The sequence below is a fragment of the Filobasidium floriforme genome (assembly GCF_021052385.1).
Source record: "Filobasidium floriforme strain CBS 6241 chromosome Unknown HD553scaffold_1, whole genome shotgun sequence".
Classification (NCBI taxonomy): domain Eukaryota; kingdom Fungi; phylum Basidiomycota; class Tremellomycetes; order Filobasidiales; family Filobasidiaceae; genus Filobasidium; species Filobasidium floriforme.
Window position 1 is genome coordinate 1033145 of NW_025763622.1, and position 12921 is coordinate 1046065.

The 12921-nt window shown below is 52.9% G+C and overlaps 6 protein-coding genes across 6 annotated transcripts; 4 read left to right on the top strand and 2 right to left on the bottom strand.

The window, feature by feature from the left end:
• The first annotated feature begins 28 nt into the window (after window positions 1-28).
• Window positions 29-1212, top strand: HD553DRAFT_9300 (histone H3). The gene is made up of 6 exons (XM_046184602.1): window positions 29-258; window positions 381-413; window positions 482-612; window positions 731-875; window positions 966-1022; window positions 1100-1212. The coding sequence occupies exons 1-6, from the start codon at window positions 255-257 to the stop codon at window positions 1138-1140; spliced, it is 411 nt and encodes a 136-aa protein (XP_046040218.1). The 5' UTR covers window positions 29-254; the 3' UTR covers window positions 1141-1212.
• Window positions 1213-1970: 758 nt separating this feature from the next.
• HD553DRAFT_330310 (putative cation-transporting ATPase) lies at window positions 1971-5456 on the bottom strand. The gene is made up of 13 exons (XM_046181969.1): window positions 5020-5456; window positions 4532-4949; window positions 4282-4449; window positions 4120-4216; window positions 3938-4054; window positions 3783-3858; window positions 3699-3711; window positions 3387-3642; window positions 3143-3321; window positions 2925-3079; window positions 2817-2864; window positions 2455-2746; window positions 1971-2383 (listed from the first exon to the last, which is right to left on the bottom strand). The coding sequence occupies exons 1-13, from the start codon at window positions 5309-5311 to the stop codon at window positions 2020-2022; spliced, it is 2475 nt and encodes an 824-aa protein (XP_046040219.1). The 5' UTR covers window positions 5312-5456; the 3' UTR covers window positions 1971-2019.
• A 146-nt stretch (window positions 5457-5602) lies between these two features.
• Window positions 5603-7071, top strand: HD553DRAFT_9449 (inositol phospholipid synthesis and fat-storage-inducing TM-domain-containing protein). Its single transcript, XM_046184617.1, has 3 exons — window positions 5603-5914; window positions 5998-6805; window positions 6879-7071. Exons 1-3 carry the CDS (start codon window positions 5706-5708, stop codon window positions 6978-6980), a joined length of 1119 nt encoding a protein of 372 aa, XP_046040220.1. The 5' UTR covers window positions 5603-5705; the 3' UTR covers window positions 6981-7071.
• Window positions 7072-7322: 251 nt separating this feature from the next.
• Window positions 7323-8966, bottom strand: HD553DRAFT_266274 (putative cell division cycle 2; the record flags this gene model as incomplete). Its single annotated transcript, XM_046177475.1, has 7 exons — window positions 7323-7392; window positions 7462-7590; window positions 7660-7751; window positions 7825-7960; window positions 8028-8164; window positions 8242-8383; window positions 8563-8966. The coding sequence occupies 7 exons, from the start codon at window positions 8964-8966 to the stop codon at window positions 7323-7325; spliced, it is 1110 nt and encodes a 369-aa protein (XP_046040221.1).
• A 582-nt stretch (window positions 8967-9548) lies between these two features.
• HD553DRAFT_9452 (putative methyltransferase-domain-containing protein) lies at window positions 9549-11028 on the top strand. The gene is made up of 5 exons (XM_046184618.1): window positions 9549-9714; window positions 9793-10072; window positions 10140-10161; window positions 10239-10683; window positions 10761-11028. Exons 1-5 carry the CDS (start codon window positions 9622-9624, stop codon window positions 10881-10883), a joined length of 963 nt encoding a protein of 320 aa, XP_046040222.1. The 5' UTR covers window positions 9549-9621; the 3' UTR covers window positions 10884-11028.
• Window positions 11029-11648: 620 nt separating this feature from the next.
• Window positions 11649-12853, top strand: HD553DRAFT_265913 (mitochondrial carrier domain-containing protein; the record flags this gene model as incomplete). The annotated part of the gene is made up of 5 exons (XM_046177456.1): window positions 11649-11782; window positions 11861-12307; window positions 12376-12513; window positions 12593-12735; window positions 12801-12853. 5 exons carry the CDS (start codon window positions 11649-11651, stop codon window positions 12851-12853), a joined length of 915 nt encoding a protein of 304 aa, XP_046040223.1.
• Window positions 12854-12921: the final 68 nt, after the last annotated feature.

The following is a 12921-nucleotide window of genomic DNA, read 5'->3' on the forward strand; positions in this document are numbered from 1 at the left end:
CGTGCGTAACGGGGAAGGGTGCGGTACTGCGAGGGGAATACAGGGTATACGGGGGTTGCGACGCTCTCTTTTCGTACGCGCGTCTGCGTATTCCCCCTCCCTCCCCTTCGCCCCTTCGCCTCCCTCCCTCCCCCTCGACACGATACACAATCATCATCATCATCATCATCAACCTCACCCACCTCCATTCCTATCACGATCGATAGTCTCGACAACCCCAACATCGACAACAACAGCAAGACAACAACACAAACATGGGTAAGTACATCCACCTTATCATTGTCAATAATCACGCTGTCGTCGCCATCACAGCCTCGATAGCTAGAGAGAAGGTCGGACACGTAGGCTGATTCGACTCTCGCGTTATCATCCTCTCACAGCCCGTACCAAGCAGACCGCCAGAAAATCCACAGGTCCGGGACAAAATTGAACCAGACCGACGCTAGGCAAATCGCTAACAAGGTGTCTCCTCACTGTACAGGTGGCAAGGCCCCCAGGAAGCAGCTCGCCACCAAGGCCGCTAGGAAGACTGCGCCCTCGACCGGAGGTGTCAAGAAGCCCCACAGGTACAAGCCCGGTACCGTCGCTTTGAGGGAGATCAGGAAGTACCAGGTGAGCTCATGTCCCGGCTTTGATCCTCGGTCGAGTCACTGGCTTGGGTCAGGACGGTCTTTGCTTACTCGGATGCCTTCTTGCCCTTCGCGATCGCTTCTTATCTTGCGGAACACAGAAATCCACCGAACTCTTGATCAGGAAGCTCCCCTTCCAGCGTCTCGTTCGAGAGATCGCCCAGGACTTCAAGACTGACCTCCGATTCCAGTCGTCCGCTATCGGAGCGTTGCAGGAGGCTAGCGAGGCCTACTTGGTCTCCCTTTGTGAGTACTGCGCGCCGTCTGTTTCAAGGGGTTTCGTCCGAGAGATGGTAGCTCACTCGTGTTGAACAACGTTTATTCGTCGCGTCGCAGTCGAGGACACCAACTTGGCTGCTATCCATGCCAAGCGAGTCACCATCCAGCCCAAGGGTACGTCCTTCTCCTCGCCGCCCTCCTTGTCATTCCGCTTCCTAGTCGCTGACCCGCTTTCATCTCTGTTTTTCCAGACTTGCAACTCGCTCGTCGTCTCCGTGGCGAGAGGACCTAAGCCAAGGAACACTCAACCCGAGACGAACAAGAAGAGTTTGACATCTCGATGTCGGTTCTTTACCCCTAGTCTCTCTTCGGAGGACCTGTGGGCTCGTACTCGTAGAGGTCCTATCTTGGTTTCGACTGTCTCTCTTTACTGCCGGCTCGCTCGCTTTTGCTCTTCGGATCCGGACCTTTCTTTCGCCTTCTTTCATCCGGACCGACCCATATACTACAACACAATGCCCCTTCTTTGAAATCGACTGAACCTGGACTGCAATATGAAGACCGCCCTCGTTACTACAACAACCACCGATATTTGATTTTCGCTCAATCCCTGATCACCCGATCTCCCTTTATCATATATACATACATCTTCAATCACACGCATTCGATCACATTGGGAACCACTGAAAGGACTGAACGCGGAAGGGTGGAGCGATCTATTCTTCCAATTTCAATCCTGGACGCGAGTCCGGATCGTCGAACCGTGTTTGTGTTTGGAAACTTAGCGTGCTTTTTCGGATTTGGAAATTGTATGAGAAAAATGTCCACCTGTTAGCAGGACGTCTCCGGGTCCCCTTCCCCTTCACAGGGGTCAGGGTCTGGATAGGTTTATATATATACATCGGGTGACCTATAACTAACTATTCTTGACTGTATTGGCTCATTCATGGCAGAACTCTCGAGTTTCACAGACTGTGTCAACGTTGAGACAGATCGTTCGCCACGGTTCCTAATCCTGCTCACGCTAGCCTGGTGACAACATTGTCCCAACCTGTTGAGCTTCTGTTGAGTAGTTGGATATGATATGGTCCTCCCCTTCAAGGGGTCTCCAACTATCGTGTGATCAAGGAGATGTTCATTTGATATATCTTTGCGCTTACTATATTGCATACTACAATTCGTCGTGGGCGGCCTGGCCGTCATCGTCATCTGGACCCAGCCCCAAACCCTCTGCCACGTCCTGAGCGCCATCTTTGACCGCCTGGGCCATCTCTTCGCCTCGTTGCAAGATCGTCTCCTCGAGCTGCTCACCGCTTTCCTTCATCCGCTGCTTGATGCTCGCCCAATCTTCGAACTGTGCGTCCTTGAGCATGGCGGCAGGTTCAAAGGTCGATCCCTCTGTACTGGGTTCTTCATCAACCTCTGGGAGAGGTCCAGTGGCTACAGGAGGAGCTGGGCGGACGTTTGATTTGGTCCTAGCAGACAACGAGACGCCCAAGGATCGTCGCAATAATGACTCGACGCGGTCGAAATAGCTATCGAGAAAAGAGTCTAGGCAGCTCAGTGATGAACGGACGGGCGCACGCTAGCGGCCTATCAGACTCACGTGTTGCTGTCCTTGACATTGAATCCGCTTCGAATCAAGGCCGTGTCGATGAGAATCGCAGCGCTTTCACGGAGCTCCAGCTCGTCGGCAGTGGGTCCGGTCCCTTCTTCATTGATGTCCTCGTCGAACGAAGGCATTTCGAGCAGTCTCTCTAGTAGGCCTTCGACCAAAGGGCTCTTCGGGTTGAGCTCAAGGATCTTGGGCATCTGCGCCATCATGACAAGCATGGGGTCGTCCTTTTTGGCGTTGGCCATGGCGAGCCGCTGGGCGTTAGCTGACCAGCCAAAGTTGTCTGCAAGTGTTTCATCATGTCATGCATGAGCGACGCGAGGTCACGTCTGTGAGGATAGCGACAGCCTTACCTGCGACAATGGCACATGGCGACGAGACCAGTCGGTTTGTCAAAACCACTAAGTCGCGCAAAGTCAGTCACACATGCCCTATCGCCCTCAGAACCCAAGTCAACCCACCATCAGCAACGATGCCTTCAAACTGCGACTTGAGCCATTTGAGCAACGGCGCAAAAGCCTTGTTCTGGGCAGCGAGTTCCGCTTTTTCAGCCTCGTGTTCGTCCTCGTCTCCGTACTTGAGTCCCTTCTTCGAGACGTCCTGGAAAGTCAGACCACTACCATTCATATCGTCAGAAAAATGCGATTCTTCTCGGTGGGACGAGGGACCCGTTCCTCACCGGTAATTACGCAGGGCCAACATGACACTTTCATCAGGAGGTGCATTCAGTAACAGCACTTCGTAACCTCGCGCCACTGGCTTTTCCACTAAAGGAGATCTGGCGAGGGCTTCAGGCGATTCGCCCGCACCCGCGAGGTAGAAGATTTGCTTTTGATCGCCACGACGGTTCTCGACATACTACCAACGAGGTTTATGCTCAATTTCACCGAATTCCTTCTGGGTGGTCCTGACGCGAGGCTCACCTCATCGAAACTGGTAAAGTCGGACCGGGTCGAGGAGACCCTCAACAAGCTAGCAAGCTTGTTCTGATCCTTTTTCGAGCTCGATTCCAGGATCCCTACCCTCAAAGCGCTTCCGTACACGGTCGAAAACTTCTTGAAGTTCTCCTCGTCGTCATTGGCCAATCTCGTGAACAGGTCGAGGGCCTTTCGAATAATGATATTCCTCAGTTGCTTGATGAATTTGTTCGCTTGGAGCGTTTCTCGTGACACGTTCAGACTGCGAACGCACTATGATCAGAACCCCTTGTCATATGAGACATGAAGCAGACTCACGGTAGGTCGTCAGCTTTTGTAGTAAGAGAAAGATGGCATTAGACTCTACGTCCGGTGTCTGCATGATTGTCTTGTGAGACCTACCGTCAACCACAATGTTCAAGAACCTCAGCCACTGAGGCAGATAATCCGCGCCCAAATCATCCGTGATGAAAACACGCTAGATTGCAAAGGAAACCCAAGACGCCCAATCAGCTACCCAGTTGGCCTCGAAGACGATGTTGTACGCCATGTCTCACCTTGACCATCAGTCGGATATTTTTGACCCCCGCGGTAATCTTTTGCCAGAAATCGTCAGGAACGGCACTGGGAACGTACATCATGGCTCGGAACGAGACGCCGCTACCGGTATCACCCTAGAAATCGAAACGAATCCGATCAAAACACTGAGAGATTGACTTGTCGGTGTGGACGTCCGTACCTTCCAATGAGCCCAACCGAGGGTCTCGGCGTCTTCCGAAGAGGTGAGCGTTTTGTAAAAGTCTCGGTATTCTTCCTCGGAGACCTTTTTCGGTTCCCTATCGATCCAGATGGATGTTTTAGCAACGGCATCTATCTGAACGAGCCTGGGTCTATCGCTCACTGCATCCAGATAGGTCCCTTTTCGTTCAACCGTTGCCATGTGAAAGATCCCGGCGCGCTCGAGCTGTCGTCGTCCACCTCGAGCTCGTCGTCCGCGTTGACAGGTTCAGGGGTGGTCGGTACTCGTAGGTAGATCGGGAAGCTTGAGGCGAACTGCGAGTGTTTTTCTCTAGGATTATTAAACGTTATCGAGCATCGGTAGACCCGCTCATCAGCCAAGACCAACGGGTTCAGGAACCGACACGACCTACACGAGCCCCTTCAACCTATCCGTTTCCAAGACCCAATCGTTCTCTCCGTCCTCAGACAAGTCAAGCACGATCTCTGTCCCGCAAGGTCCACCCCCTTCGAATTTCAACGTCTTCCCCCTCGGGTCTGGATAGACGGAGAACTCATCCCCAGACGCTGTGGATTCAAAGATCCATTGTTCCGGCTCAGGGTTCGAGGGCGAGGGGGCCGGGAGGGAGATCACCTTGACTCGCGGGGAGACTAGGTAGGAAGAGTAGAAGCCCAAGCCGAATTGACCGATGAGATCGCTGCCTTCGTTACCGCTGCCGCCGCCATTCGCAGAGTCTCCGACGGCTCGGTGGAGAAACTCGGAGGTACCAGATTTAGCGATCGTACCGAGGTTGGTAGCCAGCTCGTCCTTGGTCATCCCGATCCCAGTATCTGATGATATCGACTAAAGTTTAGCGAAGGGGAATTCGAACCGACCTGCTAGACGCAATCGCGGGCTCACCTCGAATGACCAGCTGCCCCCCTTTGCCACCCTCATTCTTCCTCGCCTCGATCGTGATGTTCCCCTGCCAACCTTCCAACCCGTGCCCCTCTCTTAGGTTCGTGATCCTGAGCTTTTGCAACGCATCCGCGCTGTTCGAGAGGAGTTCTCTGAGGAAAACATCCTTGTGCGAGTAGATCGAGTGGATGACGATGTTTCGCAATTTCGAAATGTCTGATTCGTAACGGTGCGTCTCGGCAGTGGCCGTGGCCGCTAGTAAGTCCAGGGCGCTGAATAACTTGAGCGCCTTCATGATGGTCAGGAGTGCTCGAGATGTTGTCCGAGATGTTAGCTGTTGGTGTGTTCCGAGGGAGAAGAGGCGGTAGTCAGGTGCATCAGTAGTGAGAATCGAAATGGTTGATGGACATTCTCTCTCTCTCTTTCTCTCATGTGTGGTGACGTGGCAGTGTATACACCTCACGTGACTCTTCGTATTTTGCTTCCGCAGCGACGGTCTGGGTTGGGGTTACGTCATAGGATTCCTGGATGAAGAGCATATTCAAAGAGGTTGATCTTTCATCTCGACAACCTCTCGACAGATCGACAGAAATATAAAAGTTCCCGGTTGCGGATAGCATCACAGACATATAGCCTCGGAATCTACAAGATACGATCATAATAGCCAACAAGCCAGCCTCGTCACCGCCATGTCACAACAACCCCGTCCTGGCGTATCATACGCCGCAGCGACTTCTTCCACGTCGACAGATCCGACAATCACAACGAGCACGAGCACAGCAACGGCCACGCTCAAACGAAGAAGACGTGTTCAAGTCGAAGAGAAGAGCTCTCCAATTCGCAAATTTCTCAACTACCCGGCTGTACATGTCGTCATCTTTGTCGGCGTCGTCGTAGCGTAAGTTGGCCGGACCCTCCATGTTGCAGTCCTCGGTCCGCTGACGGCCCGACTGATTTGCCCTTCACCGCCACTCTTCACAGCCTTGGAATCACTTGGGATGCTATCTACCATACGGCATATTCTACCTCGAAGTTCGACCTCCGACCGAAAGCGGCCGCTCACGTCTGGTATTTCGCCGACAAGCGCAACATCCTCAACCGGATCTTCGTCAAACGCGCGGCGGCGTGGACGACTTTCGGTTTCCTTATCCCCCACGCCATCTTTTCGCCTTCGAGGCACCACCACCCGTACTTTCCCTCGAAACCTCATCGAGCGCTCGAGATCGGCTTGTACTTGCTCGCTTGGTACGTCGTCACCGGGTGGATGACGAGTTACGTGAGGACGACCACGGGCGCGGTCTGTCAACTCCCTCTCCCGCCTCAACTCGCCCAGAACCCGTCCTTTTCCTCCTTGACCCGGATCGATCAGCTGCCTATCGTCCGGGCCGATGATTCTGGTGACGTCCAGTCGGGTACCACCTTTATCAACGTGCCTCAGGAATACTGCTCTTACGGCCGGAACATCAACCCTTCGGCCTTTCCCGAGCTGTTTTCCCTGCTGAAGCCCAGGACCAAACAGCTCGCCGAAGAGGGGCTCTACAAACCGTTCAACGTCGACTCGACCGATTTCCGAGCGAGGTTCTTCGAAGGGTTCGATCTGAGCGGACACGTGTTCCTCTTGTTCGCGTCGATGGCGATCATCACCAGGCAACTCGCCCCGGCTTTGAAGATGGTGTATGAGAGGGGCACGTTGGTGGAAGCTCCGGGGAAAAGGATCGGGGGTGTGCAACTGGCAGGGCACGCGTTGAGCATGGTTGTTGGGCTTGGGCTCGTCTTGATGTGGTCCTTCGTGAGTCTTCGAGTATCTCGTCCGGGGAAAAACGGAATGAAAGGCTGAAGACTTCCCCTTTGCCGCTTGCCAGATGCTATGGACCACCTCGGCCTACTTTCACACCGTCCCGGAAAAGATCGCCGGCTACCGTGAGTCATCGGCATCTGGCGACTTGCATCGACGCGTCGCATAGCTAACATGACGTCTTCAACAGTCGTCGGCATCGGAGCCATATTGTACATCCACCTCGTCTCGCGATCAGCAACAGCCGTCGCGCCCAATTATTTCCCGCGGCACGGATAGTCTGAAGTTCGTCTACCAGGATCATATAAAGATATTTGCCCATACAACATGCTCGACTGCTACATGCGCATATGACCATAAACAAGCGGATAAACTCAGACCAAGTCGAATTCTGGTTTTTCGATGGCTCGGACGGGCGCGCTAGGGGATTTGATCTTTTGTCGTCTGATACTCGGCGAGAAGGGATGACAATCAGCTTTTGGTTCGACAAGATGCAGAATGAGCAGGGCTCTTACTTTTCACCTGCAGCCACGCTCGGAAAGCTGGAAAAGAGGTCGGGGTGCTTCGGATAAGGCGATTCGCTGCGATGCCAGAATGTTCACATTCAGCGAGTGATCGGGTCAGAATCGCGCATGGCCCTCGAAACGTACTCAAAGTAAGGATGCCGCGAGGCGACATCGGCGCTGATCCTCTCCTCCGGGTCATATCGTAACAGAGACGCCAACAGGTCGTACCCTGAATCGCTGAGAAACTGGTACTTTTTTCGCAACGACGAGTATCTGCGCGAATGCGAGCAGCTCAGCTTTGAGTTTGAACAGCTTGGGTTGATAGGTCCCGGTGCCACTTACGGAGGTCCAATAGGATTTATGGTCCGTGTCAGAGGCAGCCTGGAGAATCCTGGCCACATCTCCTCCGTAGGTTTGCCCAGCAGGTTGAATATCTGCAGATATGCCAATCGGAATTCGCTGTCAATATCGACGGCGATCGAAGTATGTTCATTGCCCTCTACTGACCCGTCCGATCTGGTCAATCTCGCCTCGACCCGGGAACAGGGCGTCCTTTTGCATCAATTCCGCAAAGATGCAGCCTACCGACCAGACGTCTACCGCTGTGGTATACTCTTTTGCACCAAGCAGTAACTCAGGACTCCTACAAGGTGACCGAAGAAACACATTAGGGGCAGAGCTGTATACACGACGGGACAACTTGAACTAACCGGTACCAAAGCGTCACCACCAACTGCGTCATCTCTCCCAACGGGTCGCCGAACTTTCTAGCGAGCCCGAAATCGGCCACCTTGATTTGCCCACGATTTGTCAACAACAGGTTGGACGTTTTGAGATCGCGGTGAAGCTATCACACAGGCATCAAGAACAAGCGAATCAACCGGTTGTTCCAGTGAACTCTGTGAGTCTGGCAACATGACCTACGATCCAGTTGCTATGACAATGAGCTACCGCGCTCAACAGCTGCATCATCAACGTCTTGACTTCGGACTGGAGAAATGGATGTGGCATCGTCTCCAACAAGGTCTTGAGGTCATGTTCGATGAACGGCATCACAATAAAGATCCTATCGACGGCGTGTTATGCGCGAGACCATTTCAAGCCAAGCGAGTCCGGGGGGAGTCCAGGGTGGATCGTGTCATGTAACAGAACAAAGAGGCAGGCTGATGGGAGTCATGAACGGTTGTCGGGATTTGAACACCCGGAGAAGAGCTCCGGGCGGACCAAAGCTTTGAATGGACTTACTGATTCAAAGTATCTCCGACGACAATCTCTCTCACTCCAACCACGTTCTCGTGCTCGCCGGCGACCATCAACGCCATGACCTCCCTCAAGCTGGTGATCGGGAACCCTTGTTTCTCTTCCTCCAGCTTCAGCTTCTTCAAAGCGTAGATCCCGCCGGTCTCGTTGCATCGCGCTCGAAAGACGATGCCGTACGTCCCTTCCTCGATATGATTCAGTCGGGTATAGCTGTAGACCGATCGACACGATGCCAGAGGAGGGTGTTGGGCTCGACGAGGTGCGAGAGTCGATCTTGGGACTGCCGCAGGGAGAAAGATGGGTTGACGAGGTGGTGGTTGCGAAGATGTTGTAGCTGATGTTGTAGCTGATGAAGGCTGGTTTGAGATTGCCGCAACAGGTTCTTCCATAGCTGCTCCTATCCGCGAGCTACTCCCCAGGATCCTGAATTCTGGCGACGGCGATTTCGATTTCGGCATCGGCGTCAACTGTTCCTCGATCGGCTTGACGTTGTTGATCGGCTGAGCACCATCAGGAGATCTCCCATCAGCAGCTCGAGAATCTCCACCTTGTTGTTCCTCATCCGCTCCGAAAGACGTTCCCCTCTCCCTCAACTGCTTGACCTTGATCAAACGCTTCTTGATTCTGACCAGTTCGGCCTCCCCGTCATAGTTTCCATCGGCCTGTGAAGGAGATCTCGTTCGAGCGCGTTTGGCAGGGGGTTCAGCTGACGGCGATGTCGGCCGATTGGATGACATTGTTAGGCGCCTTTGGCAGGCTCTAGGTGAGAAGGATATCATCCGTAACGTCTGTTCAGATACAGCTTGCCACTCTATGAAGGCAAGGACATGGTAATCAACGACTCGATAATAAATATTCATTATCATGATCGGTTGTCGGTTGTCGACCGGGCCTTGTTTACGAAGTGTGGCTCATGGCTCACCCCTCTTCGACTTGCATGGGGCTAGGGGCTTAGCTATCTATCAGTTAGATGCATATTATTGTCTGCCAAATTATCGATAGACTGCATGTAGACAAACTTAGTTAGAACAAGAAGTCTGCCTGATGGATTCATCTTCGGAAAAACCTCTCAAGCCTCCGTCGGATCTGATACGGCTTGGCGCAGGCGGGACGCTTGTGGAGGACGCCGATGAAGAAGTGGGTCGAGCCGGTTATAAAACCGATGAAACAGCTTCCAGCACAAAAGCTGATCCCTCACACTCTGTATCACTCGAGACATTCGAGCTTTACTCAAATCTCGCGAATACCGGTTCGGAAGATTCAAACAACGCTAGGAAGGGCGGCCTTGGTTTCCTCGATTCGCACAAAGACACCCTCGAGATCGACTTCGAGCTTCAACCACCGTCGGTCCCTCTCGACTCTGCCTCGAGCCCAAAGCTTCGGCATTCGAGGGTCAAGAGTCACAAAGCGAAGAAGTCCGAGCTTCAGAGCAAAAATATCTCGGTCAGCATTCACCAGGATATAGGCGCGTTGAGGAATAGAAAGGGAGATACTGGTACGCGGGGTGCATAGGAGGATTGGAGCGTACGTTTCGGACGTCTGACGCGCATGTCATGGTTCAGGTAGCGTGGTATGGAGAGCAAGGTGAGCATCTCTGTTGTGAGGAAATTTGCGCTTGATAGCGAGGTCACCGAGATCTGATGTGGTGTATCCCGCAACAGCCTCTTTCTGGCCGAATTCCTGTTGCAGCAGTTCTACTTCCCCCTTCCCACAATGACGCCTCTGTTAAACCCAACTCTGGCCAAAACCTCCTCGGTCCTGGAACTCGGCGCGGGAACAGGTCTCTCTTCGGTCTTGTTACACGAAATCTTCGGATCGTGGACCGCCACGGACCAATATGACAACCTCAAGCTCATCTCTCGAAATCTCAAGGAGAACAAGCTGGAAGATGTCGTCGGGATCAGAGAGGTCGATTGGTTTCAGAGCTTGGAGAAGGCTTCTCAGTCATCAAATCGGCAGGAGGGTGGAGATTATGACCTCATGCTCGCTATCGATTGCATCTATAACGAAGCGTTGATCAAACCGCTCGTAGCCACCTTTGACCGGTATACGACGCGCAGAAAGACACTTGTCTGGGTCGTCATCGAGCTGAGGTCGTCGGATGTGGTGCGTACACTGACGATGACGCCAAGGTCGCAATGAAACCGCGACCATGTCCGTAAGCTAACTTTGTTGCGTTCCAGGTAACGGCTTTCCTCGAAGAATGGCTTTCGCATGACGGGTGGACGATATATAGGCTGGGAGAAGAGGCGATGGGACCTAAGATGGCGAGAGGTTTCGTTGGCTGGATAGGTTGGCGCGAATAAAAAGGTGACCCTGAAAGTACCTCATCAGGATACTCGGCGCGAGGCTCTGGACCATCGTCGTGGTGCGGTGCGAGCCTCTTATATTTCGTACGTTTGTACCGATAGTTCGTTGTACACGAGCGCAATCCCACTAAGCTTACCAAAGCTCACATGAGGCTCGACGAATCCGTTGCAATTTCGCGCTTTCTGGATAAGGACCATCGGCCATCGGCAAGTCTCAAATCTCGATTGAAAAGGCCTTTATGACAACTTGAGCAATAGGATACATACGCGGTCTAGTATCTGCTCAATGTCAAGCGAGTCATGCGAGTCAACCATGATGAGGGAGAAGAGAAGAAAAAAAAAGCAAATTTTGTTGACCTTGTTGAAGATCATGGGAGGGACCGTCATGCCATTAGCCTCCAAAATGCCCACTTATGTCGCGGGCGTAGGTCGAACGGGGAACCTTCGGGGCAGCGGCGGGCCTAACTGTCTCGAAGAACAGGATTACCCCCAGTGCGCGCACGCTAGGGTAACCCGGTGTCGATGTTCCGAAAAGCTCAGTTGAAAATATAATGTTCCTGACTTCCTTCCTGACTGTTTGGAACGAGTCAGTCGCTAATCTACTTTGTCACGTGATTCCAAAGCGATAAGCACCATGGAATTGTAAACTCTAATCGAGATTAGACGTTTGCAAGTATAAATTTATGATCAGATAAATCCTTTGTATCATCAGTGCCTGCAGCTTGGATCGTCCCGGATAGCCCACTCCCATACGTCCTCGCCATGTCTGAACTCTCGCTGGGACCTCAGGCTAAACGTGCGAACAGGTTGAACCTGAGTCCGACCCAGAAAGAACTCTTGGCTGGGACGGTTGGCGGTGTCGCTCAGGTGCTGGTCGGTCAGCCTTTCGACTTGGTGTGAGTCATTCTTGGGGTTCGATGGCTGTCGGGGGCAGTGATACTGGAACCTAAAGCTGAAAATATTGCTCCTGACAGAAAGGTCTTGCAGCAGACCTCACCATCGGGGACTTACAAAGGACCCCTCGACGTCGCCGTCAAGGTTTTCAAAAATGAGGGTCCCCGTGCTTTCTACAAGGGAACCCTGACTCCTCTCCTCGGTATCGGGGCATGCGTTTCCATCCAATTTGCTGCTTTCGGAGCTGCCAAGCGATATTTCACCAAGGACAAAGCTCCTGGCCAAAACCTGAGCATGGGAGAACTGTTCGCTGCCGGAGCTTTCGCTGGGGTTGCCAACACGATCCTGTCGGGGCCGATCGAGAACATCAGAATCAAGCTGCAAGGTCAACCTAAGCCGAAAGCTGGAGAGCAGAAACTGTACAACGGTCCTCTGGACGTTGCGAGCAAGCTGTATCGAGCGCATGGGATCAAGGGGATCTTCCAGGGTCAAGTGCCGACGATCTGGCGTGATGGTCTCGGTTCCGGGTAAGTACCGCGGACGGAACGCACACGCCAGTTACAGAGTCTCACCATAATGATCTACGATTGGACAGGTCATACTTTGCTGCTTACGAAGCCACGATTCAATACGTCTGCAAGACTCAGAACATCGCTCGAGATCAAATCTCCCCGTTATGGGCCGTTGGATCCGGTATGGTTGCCGGTTACGCTCTCTGGTTCAGCGTCTACCCGTAAGTAGCAGATCAGCCCTCATACTCGAACCATCTACCACGTGACATCGCTGAATCCTGTCATCTCTGAACACATCAGAATCGATGTCGTAAAATCGAAGATCCAGTCAGGGGCAGGCGTCTACTCGGGCATGGTGGACTGTTTCAGCAAGACCTGGAAGAACCAGGGTCTCAAGGGTTTCACCAATGGATTGATCCCTACCTTGGTCAGGTCGCCGTTTGGTACGTTGCATTCCATGGCATCAGTCGAAAAGACGAGAATGTGACTGACCTCTCCTTGTCGATAGCCAACGGAGCGACATTCTTGTTCTTCGAGTTGACCATGCGCGCACTGCAGTAGAGCGCTGGTTTACGGTCCCCATAACCAAAACGTGCTTCATACAACACGATATGGACCACCAACTTTAT

Excerpts from the sequence above, each read along its gene's own strand:
- HD553DRAFT_9300 (XM_046184602.1), top strand. Across the intron at positions 414-481 it reads GACCGCCAGAAAATCCACAG|GTGGCAAGGCCCCCAGGAAG; the intron begins GTCCGGGACAAA and ends CTCACTGTACAG. Across the intron at positions 1,023-1,099 it reads AGTCACCATCCAGCCCAAGG|ACTTGCAACTCGCTCGTCGT; the intron begins GTACGTCCTTCT and ends CTGTTTTTCCAG.
- HD553DRAFT_330310 (XM_046181969.1), bottom strand. The coding sequence starts at position 5,311 with ATGAAGGCGCTCAAGTTATTCAGCGCCCTGGACTTACTAGCGGCCACG. Across the intron at positions 4,450-4,531 it reads GATAGGTTGAAGGGGCTCGT|AGAAAAACACTCGCAGTTCG; the intron begins GTAGGTCGTGTC and ends TAATAATCCTAG. Across the intron at positions 2,747-2,816 it reads GCCATGTGCCATTGTCGCAG|ACAACTTTGGCTGGTCAGCT; the intron begins GTAAGGCTGTCG and ends AAACACTTGCAG.
- HD553DRAFT_9449 (XM_046184617.1), top strand. The coding sequence starts at position 5,706 with ATGTCACAACAACCCCGTCCTGGCGTATCATACGCCGCAGCGACTTCT. Across the intron at positions 5,915-5,997 it reads TTTGTCGGCGTCGTCGTAGC|CCTTGGAATCACTTGGGATG; the intron begins GTAAGTTGGCCG and ends CACTCTTCACAG. Across the intron at positions 6,806-6,878 it reads TCGTCTTGATGTGGTCCTTC|ATGCTATGGACCACCTCGGC; the intron begins GTGAGTCTTCGA and ends GCCGCTTGCCAG.
- HD553DRAFT_9452 (XM_046184618.1), top strand. The coding sequence starts at position 9,622 with ATGGATTCATCTTCGGAAAAACCTCTCAAGCCTCCGTCGGATCTGATA. Across the intron at positions 10,073-10,139 it reads GAATAGAAAGGGAGATACTG|GTAGCGTGGTATGGAGAGCA; the intron begins GTACGCGGGGTG and ends GTCATGGTTCAG. Across the intron at positions 10,684-10,760 it reads AGCTGAGGTCGTCGGATGTG|GTAACGGCTTTCCTCGAAGA; the intron begins GTGCGTACACTG and ends GTTGCGTTCCAG.